General features: G+C 41.0%; 2 protein-coding genes across 4 annotated transcripts in view; one reads left to right on the forward strand and one right to left on the reverse strand.

Moving 5' to 3' along the window:
- Positions 1-1,102: 1,102 nt before the first annotated feature.
- On the reverse strand, positions 1,103-5,546 carry LOC132786772 (loricrin). 3 transcript variants are annotated; one of them, XM_060793424.1, is made up of 8 exons: positions 5,415-5,545; positions 4,704-5,125; positions 4,513-4,644; positions 3,637-3,781; positions 2,902-3,044; positions 2,592-2,846; positions 1,940-2,427; positions 1,103-1,875 (listed from the first exon to the last, which is right to left on the reverse strand). In XM_060793424.1, exons 2-8 carry the CDS (start codon positions 5,101-5,103, stop codon positions 1,573-1,575), a joined length of 1,866 nt encoding a protein of 621 aa, XP_060649407.1. In that variant the 5' UTR covers positions 5,104-5,125; positions 5,415-5,545; the 3' UTR covers positions 1,103-1,572. The 3 variants fall into 3 exon arrangements, 2 of the variants coding, with proteins under 2 accessions (XP_060649407.1, XP_060649408.1); XM_060793425.1 differs by lacking the exons at positions 3,637-3,781; positions 4,704-5,125; positions 5,415-5,545 and having other exon boundaries at positions 4,513-4,609; XR_009632479.1 differs by lacking the exons at positions 1,103-1,875; positions 1,940-2,427; positions 3,637-3,781 and having other exon boundaries at positions 2,705-2,846; positions 5,415-5,546.
- Positions 5,547-5,948: 402 nt separating this feature from the next.
- Positions 5,949-17,007, forward strand: part of LOC132786770 (dynein axonemal heavy chain 5) — a 31,583-nt gene continuing 20,524 nt past the window's right edge. The window contains 21 exon segments of the mRNA XM_060793409.1: positions 5,949-6,348; positions 7,471-7,608; positions 7,676-7,835; positions 7,904-8,054; positions 8,334-9,078; positions 9,642-9,852; positions 9,911-10,779; positions 10,840-10,959; positions 11,025-11,181; positions 11,276-11,330; positions 11,746-11,879; positions 11,952-12,160; positions 12,234-12,530; positions 12,594-13,038; positions 14,281-14,480; positions 14,542-15,708; positions 15,765-15,783; positions 15,917-15,996; positions 16,224-16,381; positions 16,538-16,586; positions 16,588-16,989. Coding sequence (XP_060649392.1) covers positions 6,235-6,348; positions 7,471-7,608; positions 7,676-7,835; positions 7,904-8,054; positions 8,334-9,078; positions 9,642-9,852; positions 9,911-10,779; positions 10,840-10,959; positions 11,025-11,181; positions 11,276-11,330; positions 11,746-11,879; positions 11,952-12,160; positions 12,234-12,530; positions 12,594-13,038; positions 14,281-14,480; positions 14,542-15,708; positions 15,765-15,783; positions 15,917-15,996; positions 16,224-16,381; positions 16,538-16,586; positions 16,588-16,989 — 5,880 coding nt within the window. The 5' untranslated portion in view covers positions 5,949-6,234.

A 17,007-nucleotide genomic window follows, 5' to 3' on the forward strand; every position in this document is an offset into this window, starting at 1 on the left:
CCTGCTCTATGGGATGCACATAAAACAATCCCAATTGACGTTACGCTATTTATGTAATCGTAAATTATGGGATGTCTGTCGACGACAATTTTCAGGCAATTATAAAAGTTATAAATAACTCGATGTTACGTATTCACCTGACTATAGTCGAAGTTATGGGAAACAAAGCAAATATTTCCCTAAATTAGCAGATAATCTGAATTCCAGATTGCACATTCCGATATTATATTTGTGGCACATTAGATTCTATTACGTAAAATGAGAAGCGCGATTATCTTATTCCATACTCTCGATTTAGCACTCTGTTTCCGTTAACATGATTGACTGACGCTCTAACACATTTTCACGCTCCGCTTGAAGTAGAATGGAAAAAACAACTCATTAGAATTCGCACACTGACAATGTGTAAACAATGTAAACAATAAATATTGCATATTTACATCAAATATGCCATACAAAATGTGTTCAATAGACATTTGCTTTTCTTTCTTTTTGCTGCAGTATTAACAATTGTTTTTACTTGAGGGCTATTAATTCCAGAGCGACGTTTAACTAAATTAAAAACTATCACCTCAACCTCTACCTCTCCACACACACCGCACTCGTCTCTACTCTGTTCCTTGCATCGATCCATTAACTTGACTTTGACTGCAATGCAAAAAATTCACATTCGCGGAATGCGCGCGCGATCAACAGAGCAACAAAAACAATAATGCAAGTGCAACGGCGTTTGTTGACCAAGTCTCCATATAGTAGTATCGTATGCATATATCTACTGCTGATCTAGACGCCTGTATAGTATAACCCGATAATTAGTATTGTCCGGAAAATACTTGCAGCTAGCTTGAAGTCGGTCGTGGACTGTGAAAGCTTCAGCTTCGGGCGCATTTGATTCTACTTGCACTCGATTCAATTATGGGAGAATTCTGAGACAAGTGCTGTGAATTAATAATTCAACGATATTTCAAACTTACACTGCAATCTAAGAATAGTACCAGAATCACACTTGCAAGTTTGATTATATTTGACAATAGGTGGAGAAGGAAGCGATCCCATGCACATCTTACAATAAAATCGTATGCACTGTAATTATCTTAATGTGTTTTCTGTTTTATCATCTTTATTGTATTACAAATGTTTACAATTTTTACTTTTTGTTTTCTTTTCTTGTTTTTTCTATATTATAATTATTTAGTTTTGTCATGTCTTGATATTGATTGTTTTGGAAATAAGGGAAATTGACGCTGCGCTTAAAGATCATATTGTTTGTCTGGTTCTTGGACATCTGCGATTACCATAAGTACAAGTGTACACCATTTCGATTATATAGATACAGGTTTGCTTAAATATACATAAACTATTTGATTTATGCGTTATACTTGTTTCATTTTCATTTTTTATGCGTTCGAAGAGTTTAATTCTATGCACTACCGACCCGACATTGTCAATCTGTCTTGTATATGCTGGTGGTGAGGTGTGCTCGACGGAAGCGGATGTGATCCACAAAACTTATGAAATACTTGCGTTTACATTACTGAATGTAAATGTAAGGAATTAATCTGAAAGATGCGCTCAAATGCGACGTGAGAAGCCTCCGCCACCACCGCCATTGTTACCACCTCCGATTCCAATGCCACCACCACCTCCGCCGTTACCGCCTCCATTACCACCGCCGCCGCCACCGACATTGACTCCACCTCGAGTCTTGCCATCATAGAAAAGCTCAATATAGCGGGAACCCATCTGCTCGCGGTGACGCTTCATCGCCAGCTGTGAGTCATCGTACGTATCGAAATAGGCGTCAGCTGTGCCGCTGTGCAGACCCTTCTTGTTGTAATTGATGCGCACATTTGCTGGACGAATGGGATCGAAGAACTGCAAGCGAAAAATGCATTTAAGAACTACGAATCATAAACTGCAAAAGACATTTCAAACTCACCTTGAACACATCGTTTTCAAATGAGTTGTAGGGCAGACCACGCATATGGATCGTGTAATACTCGACGTCGTTATTGCGACCGCCGCCAATGGGGCCGAAATTGCCGCCAGCAGATCCAAAGTTGCCGCCGCCATTGTTGAAATTACCACCACCATTGTTGAAGCCGCCGCCATTGCCTCCATTATTAAAACCGCCTCCTCCGCCGTTGTTGAAGCCGCTGCCGCCGCCTCCACTGTTGAATCCGCTGTTGCCAAAACCGCCGCCGCCACCGCTGGAGTTGTTGCCAAAGTTACCGAAGCCTCCGCTATTACCGCCATTATTGAAACCTCCGGAGCTTCCACCATTATTGAAACCACCGTTGTTTCCTCCATTGTTGAAGCCTCCAGAGCCTCCTCCGCCGCCATTATTGAATCCACCGCCTCCGCCAGAATTGTTGCCAAAGTTTCCAAATCCTCCACCGCCGTTGTTACCAAAATTACCAGGCATATCTGAATGTAAGAGAATATAGAGAATGGATTACTAATTTGATACAAGCTTCATTCATACCACCATCTTCCTCACAGTGTGTGTATTCAATTAAATAACTAATTCGGAATAGCTTGTTTGAAGGAACTTAGTTTGGTATCACTTCTTTTAATAGCGTGCCACTTACCGAAGTTGTTGCCATTGTTGTTGTTGCGGTTGTTTCCGAAATTGTTAAAATCGCCAAAATCATTGCCGAAATTGCCAAAATTACCAGAGTTTTGACCAAAATTACCATTGTTGCCGCCGCCATTGCCACCACCTCCATTGTTACCGCCTCCACCGGAGCTGTTGCCAAAGTTGCCAGAGTTCATTAAACTGGGCAGATTATTGAAGCCCAACATATTGTTAGCGCCTACACCAAAATTGCCGTTGTTTCCCCAGTCTGCAGAAAGAGATTAGTTAAGTAGTCTATTTTCCTTTGAGAATAGCTCACTCACCATTGCGTCCGCCAAAATCATTGCCGCCTCGATTGGCGCCACGATCACGTATATCATAAGGTCCAGGACGACCACCGCCCCCGCCTCCTCCATTCGTGGCACGCTTCATTTCAGCAATGGAGCTGCGAAAGATTTCAATATACCTAGGAGCAGAACAAAAAACAAGAGCAGCAATTATTACTAGATGTCATTAAAAACCCTATTAAAGAGAAGAAATCGAAAGAGAGAAATATGCTATGGCCGGCGGCATTTTTTTTGCGAGTTAATTACACAATAATCCGGAATTAATGTGCATCCTTGGTTAGATAAACATCCAATCAATTGCGAGACTTTTGATAAGAATATAAAAAGCTAAATATTAAGGCTTTTTTATACAGAGCTTATCAAAAGGTTTACTGTGGTTAGAAATGCATTTAAATTGTTTGGTTTTATTGTTTTTTTTGCTGTTGCTTGAAGCCACCCAACCAGACCCATAGCCTGTGCTACAATTGCACAATTAAATTGTTGCTTTATTAATCAATTGCTTAATGACTGAAAGAGGAATGTATATAAGTTAGCTTAAAAATCATATTTGTTTTTTCATTTACTTGCAACAATTTAAAAGTATAACATCGATGTGTTTGGTTTAATTTCATGTTACCATTAAATATATGTTGAATGTTTCAGCTGCTGTTGTTGTTGAACTTAGCTTGTAACTTGTAGTTGTAATTATATGATGATGTGTAGGAGACCCACCTGTGCCCAATTTTTTCCCGATTTCGGCCCAAGGCTTGTTCAGTGTCATCCTGGCTTTCGAACTGAACAAAAGCTTCCCCAGTAGCACGACCCCTTCTGTCCATAACAAAAAGTATGCCCTCCCGATCCGTTTTGATTTCCAACCCTGCCCATGACGATAACCAACAAAGATTTATACAAATATATAGAGATATATAAATATATATTTATATGTAATGCAAGGTTAAGGATAGATATATAGAAATAAGAGAGATAGAGAGACAGTGAAAAAGAAAGTGGTCGATATATATCTATATATATATTTATATAAAGAGGTTGTGGTGTTTTTGCATGTCTGATGCCACGCAATTTCAAATTGCCACCTCATACAAGGCTTTTGTAACCATGACAAAGAAATAATGATCTTGAATTACAAATGTGCAGACTTCAAATAAATGTTAAGAAAATTATATACTTCATTGGAAATTGCTATCCAAATGAGTGTAACTGAGATACATTATCAGTCTCAAATTTAGACTTGATTAAATAATAAGAAAACAATGAGATGCATAATCCTAAAGTAAAAAAGAAAATCTATACGTTTGGTTAGACAACGAAAATAATGTTAGAATAGTGTATGTGTGCGTGTGTTTGTTGAAAACGATTGAATGCCTTGTGGCCCCTGGTCTTTGGATGCACGATCAACCCAGACGTGGGGTTCTCAACTCAAAAGGAGCCCAAGACTAACAACACTTTTAAAGCACTCACCGCAATAAAGTGGTAATACAATACAATATGGGATTTATACATGCACTCGAATCAATCTTTGTATTTATATATTATTAAGAATTTTCCTTTGCCCGCTAAGTAAGATGAACACATAGGTCGTCGACTTACCGGCAAAAAACTCCTCGATTTGCTGCTCGGTAACAGCGTAAGGCAAACCTCGGAGCTTCACCACAAAAGCATGACCATGTCCTCCAGTCTTGCGCATCGCTTCCTTCGCCTCCTTTGGCGTGGCCGTAAATACTGAAAAATATCATGAATCAGCACATATTATTGATAAACAACTTCAACAACATACTCACCTTCAATGTAGCGATGTCCCATGCTTGCCTTGTTGAGTTTACGCGCCTCCTCAACATCCTCTTGCGTAGACACCTCAACATAAGCCTCGCCGGTGTTCTTGCCATCCACACGGCTGGTGACCAGATGAATGCCCTGTGATCCATTAATCACCTCCACGTTCACCAGAAAGTCAAGAATCTCCTTGTGGGTAGCCGACCAGGGAAGACCACGAAGTCTTATGAATTTGGGACTTTCGCCGACGCTTCCGATCTTTACATTGGACTCATCGTCGCCATCGTTTTGATCGTTATCATACTGATCATCGTCCTCCTGCTGCTGATCATTATCATCGTTGTAGTCATCATTGTTGCCCTGTGCCTGGCCAAATCCCTGATTATACTGCACGTCTGCGTTCGACATTCTTGTTAAATGGTCTGTATTCCTGAAGTGAAAATAACAATAAATGTTGTTATTTGAGAACATGAACAAGGTTTTGGCAATATAACATAATGTTTTGTCATATATTCGTATGTTTGCTTTTTTCGACCGCAACTTTAGTTCCTTTATTTTTTTTTTGCGCCGCGCGGCGCCGCTTACGCCATTTTGGTTTTGCGACCGCCGCAGTCTCGTTTTTCTTGCATGCGGCAGATTTTGAGTATATTATTTAGACACTTTTAGCAGCGGAAATTCGTTTAGACAACCAACACTTGTATCGCTGCACTGTTATTTACCTCTTTTTAATATTCTGAATTCGTTTGCAATCCTTAAATTATTTGTTTTTGCACTTTTTGCACAATTTTTCTCTACAAAAACGAGCAGCACGTTAGAGATGGAGAAATATTGATGGAACCATCGATGAACAGCACGCGTCCATCAGTATCGAATCGCTCGGAACAAGTTCAATCGATATATTCATTTTAGCTTCGATAGTTCGATATACATTGCTGATAACACTTTTTATTTGCATTTATTAGTTGTTTACATATGCTGTTTAATTATATCTAGAGTGCGCATGAATAATTTTTTATGCATTTCTCATATTATGTTTTTTTGAATATACAAATTTAATGATTTCATTCATGATTCGAATTGATAACATATTCTGTGAAACAGAGCTGTTAATTAACATAGATAACATAACAGCGCTGTTGTCGATATATTGCTAAGTGTTGACTAACGTGTCAATTATAAATAAATATTGTAAATATTGGTGCAAATTGCAATATTTTAAATAAATAGACTTAAGAAAAATATACAAACGAATTTTAAATGTAGTTCATTACATTAAATATCCTCAAAACTGCAACAAATTTCAAATAGTAATTTGAAATGCTGGTACGATCAGTTTTTGGTTTAACAGGCGCCATGACAACCATGGTAATGGCGCCCTTTTGCAGTCGTCCGCAAGTTTGTTTGTTCAATAATGTGAAAGTGCATTGATTTCTCTTGAAAAGAAAAGTGCAAAGTTCTACATCGTCTTGTCAATCTAGTAAATCTATAATATTAATAGAGAGTAACATATATATTTTGTGTTGAAATATTGCTAGCACGATGTTCGTACAAAAGAAAAAACTGGTCGAGCATGTGCTGGCAATGAAGGCGGCCAATGGTGGCAGCGGAAGCGAAGATGAAGAGGAAGAGGAGGACGAGGGAGACATTTTGCAGGTGCAAATTGACAGCTAATTACATTAATTTGTCAATTATTTTCCAATTGTAAAATCGTACCCAAACAATTTCAATGCAAGATTATTATAAATAATTATTGCTTCAGTATGAAATGTAATGTGTAACCCTTTAGCTCCTTGTACTCGTTGGCTGATTATGTAATCGTTACGTTACGTTATCCTGGTGTAATTCTTAAATACAAAAAAAAGACAAACCAAATCAAAATGTAAAAACTTAAAATTGTAGTAGTTGGACAAAGCTAAACATAAAACGGAACTTGGCAATTTAAATCCGAATGTTATAAATTTAACTTTTTCTACTAATCGAACTGTTTTAATTTCCTTTTTAGCTGTGCAATCAAATTACACTTTAATGCAAGTCTTTGAAACTTCACTCTCGTTGCAGCAAATTAAATGAAAAAGAAAAAGAAAAGAAAAGCTCGAGAAAAATTAACTTTAAAGACTATTTAGTTACACACTCTATCTAGTATACCATATATACATATATATACATACATATATTCTGCAGATCTTTGAAAACCTTTTTGTGTTTTAGTGCCCTAGAAAACGAAATTTTGTTTTTGAGCCCCACGTCTGTCGTTGTTTTCTAGTTGCACAAACAATAACTTTTCTCCTTCTCACCGTAAGAGTTGTGCATTTTGTTGTTGTAATGGCAATTGTTGTAAGTAGTTTTGAATTTTGCAATTAATTTGTACTTTGTTGGTGTTTTGCGTCCAAAGTTCGCACTCGAATTTTGGATTTGATGAAACTAATATATTTTTGGTCTTTCCCCGTTTTTGAATTTTGCAAATGGCGGAATCTCACATGACTCGAATGAAACTCGAAACTAAATAATTAATTAACAACATTTGATACAACAATTATTTGCTGCAAAATAATAAAATCAAATGATTATAACAAATATTTTTATGAAATAATGCAAAAACATAAAAACTGCACATGAAACCTTTTGATTCGCATATTTTTCGTAATTCCAAAAACGGTTCGACGCGTGTTCCACTTTGCAAATCGCAAAATTCCATTTATGTGGAAAATTATTAAAAAAAAAAAAAAACGAAAAAAAAAACAAAATTAAATTGCTATGGACCCGGACGAAGCGCAGCGACGAAGGGAAGAATGCGAGCGAAAGGCGCGGCGTGGGGAGATGGACCCCCGTTTGGAGTTCACATTCCAGCTGCTGATAGATGCCACACAACTGCCCAGGCATCAGCTCATGGACTACATATTCGAAGGGGATATGGTAGCCCAACTTGAACTAGACTCGTTTCGTATATGTTGTCGAATTGATTTGCATACCTTGCTTTTAGCTCGATGAGATCAATCAGCTCTTTTTGCCGAATATGAAAAACAAGCTGCTGTGGTTCTATCAGGAGGTCGATGAACCAGAGCCGCCGCCCGTGGTGGATGCCAATAAACCGGGACCATCACGCACTGGCATGGCATCGAGCAGTTCCAAGACACCGCAGGGTACGAAGGGAATCACACACCTGGTCAATTTATGCGCAGTTGTTCTCTTCTGTCCTGTTCTCTTTTAGGTGGCGCCTCACCGAGTGGTCTGCCGCCGCCCAAACACAAGAAACTCTTCCTAACCGATGGCTGGACTTGCGCCTTTACTGGCGTATGTATTTATATCTTTCGCGTGAATACGTCCAAGCAGCTGCCCGAGGAGGGATTCCAAAAGGATTTGTAAGCTTATGTTGCAGTTGCTTTTGTGCCTTTTGTTTATTTTTCATAAGTTTTTCCCTCGTTGTGTTTGGTTTTGTTTCGTTTGGGTTTGCTTTGCTTGGCATGCGCTAAACTTAAAAACTATTATCTAAAAATAGCCAATTTTTGGTTTATTTGTTGGCACGCGGATTATCGGAGATTTACCCAAAACAAACTGACAGCGCACAGCCCCCGTTTGGGGTATTGGTAATTGAATATTTAGTCTTTGCCTTTTCAACACCATTTCCACACTTTCCGCAGATACTGTGGCGTCATCGATGCCAAGAATATTGGCCTAGTCACATCCATAGAGCGCATCGTCGAGTACGTCTTCATGCAGGCCCTTGCCTTTCCTAGCCTGGAGGGCGATGAAGAAGATGTCAGCTGTGGCCTCATCAAGGGACAGCTGCTACCCGGACTACGCTCCTTTTGCAGCGCGTTGCGTGTCTGCGAACAGGTCTGCGATCATTACAATGTCTTTGCCGATGGCTGTGACATGTTCGATGGCTGCCTTGTGGTCGATGAGGTCAAGGACATGGCCAAGAATCAGCAGTTCTGCGCCCAACTGGAGGAGCGCGTCAACAACTGGTCCAAGGGCATACTCAAAATTCTCGGCGAGAGCGAGCAGTTGCGCAAGGAGAACGATCACAGTGGACCTCAGGATGAGCTCGAGTATTGGAAGAAACGCGGTGCGCAGTTCTCACAACTATTAGCTCATCTGCAGGACAAGGAAGTGCAGTTCACGCTGCATTGTCTGTTCCTTGCCGGCTCACGTGTGATGCGGCAGTGGAAGGAAACCGATCGCAAGATCACTTTTTGCTACAACGAAGCGCGCGACAACTCTAAGTTTATTCAGGCCATGGAGACTTGTTGCCATTCACTATATCTCGACGATCCGGTCAGCATGAAGGAGTCCATCTTAAGTCTGCTGCAGACAGTGCGTCTCATCTACAGTGTATCTCAGTTCTACAACACTTCTGAGCGCACATCAGCGCTAATGGTCAAAGTAAGTGATGGCAATGAAGCGAAGTGCAACGCGTGACATCAGTAAGTCATAACTTGAACTTGAACCCGTGGGCGGCAAAATAAGCATGGAAATCACCAAGAAAGCTGCAACTGCTTGCAGGATATTATCAAGTGGCTGACCTTTTGTCCTGAAATTGGCGACAGTTCTTGTTGTTTTCGTTTGTAGTTCATTGACGTAATGCAGCGTGGAAATGACTTCTATTTATATTTGAGTTACGCATGCCACTTGCATAGTTAAAGATTGAAAAGAACTAGAATGCGTTAAAGAATTAGGAATGAGTATGGAATGCTACTTTCAAATTTAAAGCGACTTAATGATTTTCATATTAACAAATTGTAAGAGGAATTCTTAGTAATAAAACTTTAATCATAGGAAAGAATCTATCTTAAGGATTATAAATTTTCTAATAGAAGCATTCGTTAGGTTAAGTTAAAGGCAAATCACAATCGGCCAATTGATTTTTTTTCTTCACATATATTCTCTAATGTCAGATTATACTGTAATTTAATTTCTCATAATACTTGTTTATTTTTTCGCTACAGATTACAAATCAAATGATCGAGACTTGCAAATCCTACATCACATGTCGCTGCAAAGAAACAATTTGGTCTCAGGATCGCAGTCTCATTCGCACCAAGCTGAGCAACTGCATCAAATTGAATCATATCTATCACGAAACCTACTATACAGTGAGGGAACAACCTTTTCTGCCACATCAGACACCATTTGGATTCTCCGAGAACTTTGTATTCGGCAAGTTGCAAAAAAGCACTTTTTATTTTCTAACTTATTTAAATATTTTTGATTGTAGGCAAATTTGATACGTTCTGCGAGCGTCTGTCGAAAATAATTAATATGTTTAATCTGATTGATGATTACAATCATTTGTTTGAGCGTCGCTTGGAGGGCTTGTTGCTTGGCGAGGCCCTTGAAGATGCTTCCAATCATTTTGAGGAGGCTAAGAAAGAAATCATATCCAAGAAATACGATTATCTTGATCATCGCAATGCCGATTTCAATGACGACTTTGATCGTTTCATAAACAAAACCGATTCCCTGAAGGACACGATTGCCACGCTGATCGAGCGTGACTTTGACACCGTCTGGGAGACGCCTCAGTGCATCCGCTTCTTGGTGCGCTTCGAGAAGGTCAGCGAGAAGATTCCGCTGACCCGCATGGATGAGAAGTACACGCGTATTCTGCGCTACGTAGAGAAAGAGGTGGACCGCATTCTCAAGACCTTTCGCAAGCAACGCGATGATCCTCCGCTCGCTCGTAATTTTCCCCCCATTGCGGGTCGCATTCACTGGTGTCGCGCCCTCAATTTACATCTCACAGAGCTGATGGATGCAGTGATGGATCATGCTGTGCTCAGCACACAACCTCTAGCCAGGGATTTGGATGTGCGCTTTAATAATGTGCTCGGTGTGCTGCAGGAGTACGAGGATGAGATTGTTTCCATTTGGCTGGACCAGGATATTAGCGTGGCCGATGCCTGCCTACTGCAACCTTTGCTCTGCTTACAGGGCGACAGGTTGTTTGTGAATCTGCATCCCACAATTCCCTTGCTCATACGAGAGGCCAAGATGCTGGCCAAACTGAACATTGAGCTGCCCATTGTGGCCGCCACGCTGATGAGTCGTCATCAGTACTTCCTCACCATACAGGACTCATTAAATGTGAGTATTCACTGTCACTCTACTCCTCTCGCTCAACTCTCGCTCTTTCCCCATTTGCAGAGTCTTATCAAAATGTTCCTGTCAACGGTGAAGGCTGTCAAGCTGGAGGTGCGTCCTCTGTTTCTGCCACAGCTGGTGCGCTTGACGGCCATGTTGAAACCTGGTTTGCACAGCATCAATGTAAGTTCTCCTCCCCCTGCCGGCTCCTTCTCGATGTATAACAATTGCTCTACCGCTTGTTGCAGTGGACAAACCAGAACTGGACACAATTCTATGAGCGTTGCAAGCAGGCCATCGAAACGTTCGAAGTGTTGGTGGCTCGCGTGCACGACATCTACTCGAATCGCATACTCAACGTGCTGATGTGGATGCAGGATGTCTCACTCCAGATACTGCCAGCAGGTTGGTTCTGTTCTAATTGCTTAACGTCTCCCCTTTGGGTGCATGTTTAAATTTTATGCTGTTGGAAAACTTTTCACATTTGTTCCTGACGCAGACGATGAAATCTGGACAGTTGATGAATTTCTAGAGCGTAGCGAGGAGGCATGCAGGTGGGTTAACAGTTGCCTATTACTTGTTACCTGTCACCTTGGTGTGTGTATGTGTGTGTGTGCGTGTGTGTGGCATGTGGCAACAAAATTCTTTTGAACTTTTCGCAGCAGACGTCTTGTTAGACGTGGGGGATTGTGTGGTTGACTGTTGGCTTTTGTGTGATTTATTGGATTTATCAATTTTAATTTATGTATGAGCTTTTCAATTTGCATAGTTGAAAATGTGGCTACCTCAAAGGATTCTTTTCGCAATTCCCCCAAATAATACCCACTTGAAGTGTGCACCAAGAAAATTAAATTGAATAACATTGCTTCTCCACATTCGAAAACATTTCTCAATCAGCAGGAACTAAAAGCTTTTTGTTTAATCAACCGAGTGTGCAAATATTATTAAAGTTTAAGTCTGCATCAACAGAAAAGCTGCCATTGAACTGAATCGTAAAAGTCAAATGGTCTCCGAGGCGGTCGAAGAAGTTTTAAATTTGGTGGACAAGGCGACGGAGACATTTAAGGAGATTGCTGGCGACGACGTGGTCACCTTGTTCGATGGTAAGTCATTCAATTGTCTCCCTTCGACTAAACTAAATGCAAATTGCAAATCCCTTCGTGGCCAAATAAAAGCAACTCCTAAAGGTGATCAAACGGGCTCGGGGGGTCGCAAAGCGGAGGATGGCGCTGCAGCTGGCACTAGTTCTGGAGGTGCAGCAGCCTCGAGTGGCGCTGGAGCTGGTTCTGGAGGTCAACAGCAGGACTGGAGTATTTTGTGGTCATGCTTTGAGAATCCCTTAACGCTGCTCTCTACCTCCGAGAGTCTGCCCAAGGGCATGCAGGTGAGTTGCAAGCAAAAGAAGAAGAATCTTTGAAAGTATTTCTGTAATTGTTATGGTATTTGGTCTCTGATAGGACATGGTCTGCAATGCCGTTGTCGAGATGCGTCGCTATTACAGCCGCAAGGTGATCGATGTGCTCATCAAGGTGATACGTGCGGCGCTGGACACGATGCGGCGTCGGTTCATCGCCGACGAGCACGAGACGGCAGCGAAGAAGCCGATCTTTGCGCTGCACGCGCAGCTGCAGATACCCAATGTGGTCATTAAGCCGAGTCTGGACGAGCTGCAGGATATATTGGTGACGGCTGGCAAGAATATCACGGGCATTGCGAAGGGTGTGGCGCAATGGACTAGCGGCAAGGATCCGCCGGTTCGTACCACACCACTGAATAGCTTCGCAATGTTCTCCAAAATCTTGTCTTACCAACCGCAGCAAGTTTCGATGACGGCGCAGCCGCGCGTCGGACGCAACCACACAGACGCTGCAGGCGGCGCAAAGAATCGACGCCGCAAGATCTATTGTCTGGCCTCCGAGGAGCGTCCCCAGATGCCGCACATGCTGAAGAGCTTCTACTCGGCCATCATGGACAACAAGGAGGTGGCCAAGGCTCTCAATCAGCTCTCCAGCTGCACGAAGAACGTCAAGCCCGAGATCCAAACGTACATCAAACGCTGGAAGCCGTATCATTTCCTTTGGAAAAACGATCGCACCACACGTCAGCTCATGGAGTTTGGTCTACAACAGTTTGAATCGACTCTACGATGTCTGGCCGAATTGGATGCAAATCTACTCGTTGAACCAGACATGGAGGTCTTTGGCCAGTGCGTGGCCGTCTATAATGAAAGGCTTAAGTATGGTTTGGCCATTGAGATCAAGTGTAAGTAGACCAGTTTAAATAATGAACTGAGAGGTTAAGTATTTGTTTGTCGTATGAAACTTCCTATTATTCGGTTATGTGAATATTAAGTTTACTACAAAGTATTCACTAATTCGAAATGGACTAAAGAACCTTAAGCGCTTTATCCAAATTGAGTGAAAAGGTTAAGGGATATTTTAAATGCATTATTTACTATTGACAAATGTGAAACCGATTTTATTATAGCCATATATCCGTTAATTTACTAAAATATTCAGTTTTAATCACAGTCGAAGAGTTAGTGACTAACACTATAGTGCTAGCTTTACATCATTCCAAACTTTAAGTATTTCATTGTTAAATAATTTCCATATTACGTTACTTTTTTTTTATTGCTAACCAAACATAAAATTACAACAATTTTTAGTGAAATAATTTTAGAAAATTTTAAATATAATTCAAGATTAATTAATATTCAAATTTAAAACATTCTAATAACATATTAATTTGCGAAATACACTTTGAAAATATTTATGAAAATCAATTAAAAATTGAATATTTTAAAAAGTTTATTATTTTAAAGTTATTAGTGGGCAAAAGTTTCTTAAAATTTAAATTCTTTTTTACAAATCACAACATTGTTATGCCCTTTAATATTAAAGTTTAATGTGCTTTAACACTGCTCTAAGGACTATCTGTCTCTTAGGCCTATCAGTCAATCTCTACCCTCTTTATGAAGGGTCATAAAAATTCTAATACTTTTTTTTTTTTGCATTGCATTTATCAGCTTATCAGCCACAAATTTGACACCCACACGCAGTCACACAAACAGACACACTCTCACACACAAACACATACACAGGGATAGAGACATAGACAAATACTCGCATGCAGAGGGAGCTATTCAAATTTATTGGTTTCCAATTAGGTAATCAAATTTATTTAACCGAATTAGACGCACAAAGGAAACGCCAAAAATAAATGCCCAAACGTAACGTTGTGGGAGCAACGAGAGAACGATATCGGCAACACATGACACAGGATATCTCTCATGTCTCGGTTGTAAATGCGAAAGCGAAAATGAAAATCAATTAGCCCCTACCCCCAATCCCTGCTCCAGGCTTCAAGCTTTAGGCTAAGGAGCCATAGGCCAGGCGAGACGCCTATTGATGGCTTGGCACGCATTGATTAATGGCCAACGATGTCCTTGGATATGTCTTGAGCATTAAACACCTTTGGTTGCGTCTATTTTTCTATTTTCAGCCTGCAACCATAAAATTGGCCAGGCGATGAAGAAGAAGTATAAGAAGGAAATGGACTATGTGTATGCGGTGATCAATGAAATGGATCGTAAACTCGACCGACCCATTCGTGACCTGGACGATGTACGCATGATAATGGAAACGCTGGGCAAGATACGTGAGCAAGAGGTGGACATGGAGCTGCGCATAGATCCCATTGAGGTGAGTTTATCTAAATATGTATTCCGTGCGAAATGCCGCATTCATTTGTCATGCTTTGCAGGAGGCGTTTAATGTGCTCACACGATACGAGGTGCAGGTGGAGCGGGAGCAGTTCGATTTAGTTGACAATTTGCGGGCAACGTTTCAGAATTTGCTGGCCGGAGCGCTGCAGGCGCAGGTGAAACTACTGGACATGCAGCCGGCGTTCCAGGGCGACTTGCGCAGCAATCTAGACAACTTTAAGCAGGATAAGATTGCATATGTGACGGAATATCGCACAGCGGGACCCATGCAGGCGGGTCTGACGCCGCGCGAAGCTTCCGATCGTCTGATATTGTTCCAGAATCGTTTTGAGGGCATGTGGCGCCGCCTGCAGACGTACCAAAGCGGCGAGGAACTCTTCGGTCTGCCACAGACCGATTATCCAGAGCTGGGCCAGATACGCAAGGAGCTCAATCTGCTGCAGAAACTGTATAAGCTCTATAACGATGTGATTGATAGGGTTAGCAGCTACTACGATATACCGTGGAATGAGGTGGACATCGAAGAGATCAACAATGAGTTGATGGAGTTCCAAAATCGTTGTCGCAAGCTCCCCAAGGGCCTCAAAGAGTGGCCTGCATTCCATGCTCTGAAGAAGACCATCGACGACTTTAATGACATGTGTCCGTTACTGGAGTTGATGGCGAATAAAGCCATGAAGCCACGCCATTGGCAACGGATCATGGATGTTACTCGCTACATCTTCGAGTTTGACTCGGAGGGTTTCTCGCTTAAGAACATACTCGAGGCGCCGCTGCTCAAGCACAAGGAGGACATCGAGGACATTTGCATTAGTGCCATGAAGGAGAAGGATATTGAGGCGAAGCTCAAGCAGGTGACCAACGAATGGTCCGTCCACGAACTACAATTCATGAGCTTTAATAATCGCGGCGAACTTTTACTGCGCGGTGACACCACAGCCGAGACAATCGGCCAGTTAGAGGACAGCTTAATGGTCCTCGGTTCACTGCTATCAAATCGCTATAATGCGCCCTTTCGCAAGCAAATCCAGCAATGGGTCTACGATCTGTCCAACTCCAATGAGATACTGGAACGCTGGCTGCTCGTTCAAAACATGTGGGTCTATCTCGAGGCTGTATTCGTTGGCGGCGACATTGCCAAGCAGCTGCCCAAGGAGGCCAAACGGTTCTCCAAAATCGACAAGTCCTGGCAAAAGATCATGCAGGTATTCCATGTTGTATTTATGCCTTGTGTCACAATTCTTTAAACATTTTCATTCAGCGCGCTCACGAGACTCCTGGTAAGTTTTCTTGAATTTTCTAATTTAATTAAATAACTTTTCTCTTTATAATAACAATTGCGGAATTCTTTCTTAAATAATATAATATTGTTATCAAAATACTTGAAAATAATCTGTAATAATAAATAAACAGGCGTTGTGGCTTGTTGTGTGGGCGATGATCTGCTTAAGCAGCTTTTGCCCCATCTTCAGGAGCAGCTCGAGATTTGTCAGGTACAACTAACTAATAAGACTCTGATTATGAGTTTATATTACAAAAACTATTTAAACAGCTTTCCAAAATGAAATTATACAAATTATTTAATTTTATTCTTACAACAAATTTAAAAATTTTAAAACATATTGTTAAACCAATTGAAAACGCATTTTCAGCTTTTACTTGATTTCTTTCAGTAATATTTTTCACTAATCTTTTTAATTCACATTACTTAATTCTGCAGAAATCTTTGAGTGGTTATTTGGAACGCAAACGCATTATGTTTCCGCGTTTCTTCTTCGTTTCGGATCCAGCGCTGCTTGAAATTCTTGGTCAAGGATCCGATTCGCACACCATACAGAATCATTTACTAAACATATTCGATAATACCAAATGCGTGAAGTAAGTATACACAAATTTAAAATTTGAAAAATATTGGAAATAAACGAACTTTAACATTCAAATTAAATATTAAAAAAAAAAGATTAAAAGAAAACTATGATTTACTAAAATCATACTGAAATATTCCTAATTATACATTCATTGTACGGACTACAGATTCCATGATGTGGAATATAATAAAATGATGGCAATCATCAGCAGCGAGGGGAGAGATGATACAACTGGATCGTGCCATTCGAGCCGAGGGTTCGGTCGAGACATGGCTAACTCAATTGCTGGTCACAGCACAGCAGTCACTGCATTCAATCATCCGCACCGCATATGCGACAATAAACGATCCGAATTTCACGCTGCTAAGCTTCCTCGAGAAGGTGCCGGCACAAATCGGTTTATTGGGTATACAAATGATATGGACACGAGATGCAGAAATGGCTCTGATGCAGGCCAGACATGAGAGGAAGGTCATGTCAGAGACGAACAACAAGTTCCTAGAGATGCTCAACACCCTGATCGATCAGACCACGCGTAATCTATCCAAACGGGAACGCACCAACTTTGAAACTCTAATTACCATTCATGTGCATCAGCGAGACATCTTCGATATACTGGTGAGCGAACTTCAACTT

Source organism: Drosophila nasuta, chromosome 2R (assembly GCF_023558535.2).
Source record: "Drosophila nasuta strain 15112-1781.00 chromosome 2R, ASM2355853v1, whole genome shotgun sequence".
In the NCBI taxonomy this organism is placed as follows: Eukaryota; Metazoa; Arthropoda; class Insecta; order Diptera; family Drosophilidae; genus Drosophila; species Drosophila nasuta.

Excerpts from the sequence above, each read along its gene's own strand:
- LOC132786772 (XM_060793424.1), bottom strand. The coding sequence starts at position 5,103 with ATGTCGAACGCAGACGTGCAGTATAATCAGGGATTTGGCCAGGCACAG. Across the intron at positions 4,645-4,703 it reads GGGACATCGCTACATTGAAG|TATTTACGGCCACGCCAAAG; the intron begins GTGAGTATGTTG and ends GATATTTTTCAG. Across the intron at positions 2,847-2,901 it reads TGATTTTGGCGGACGCAATG|ACTGGGGAAACAACGGCAAT; the intron begins GTGAGTGAGCTA and ends CTCTTTCTGCAG.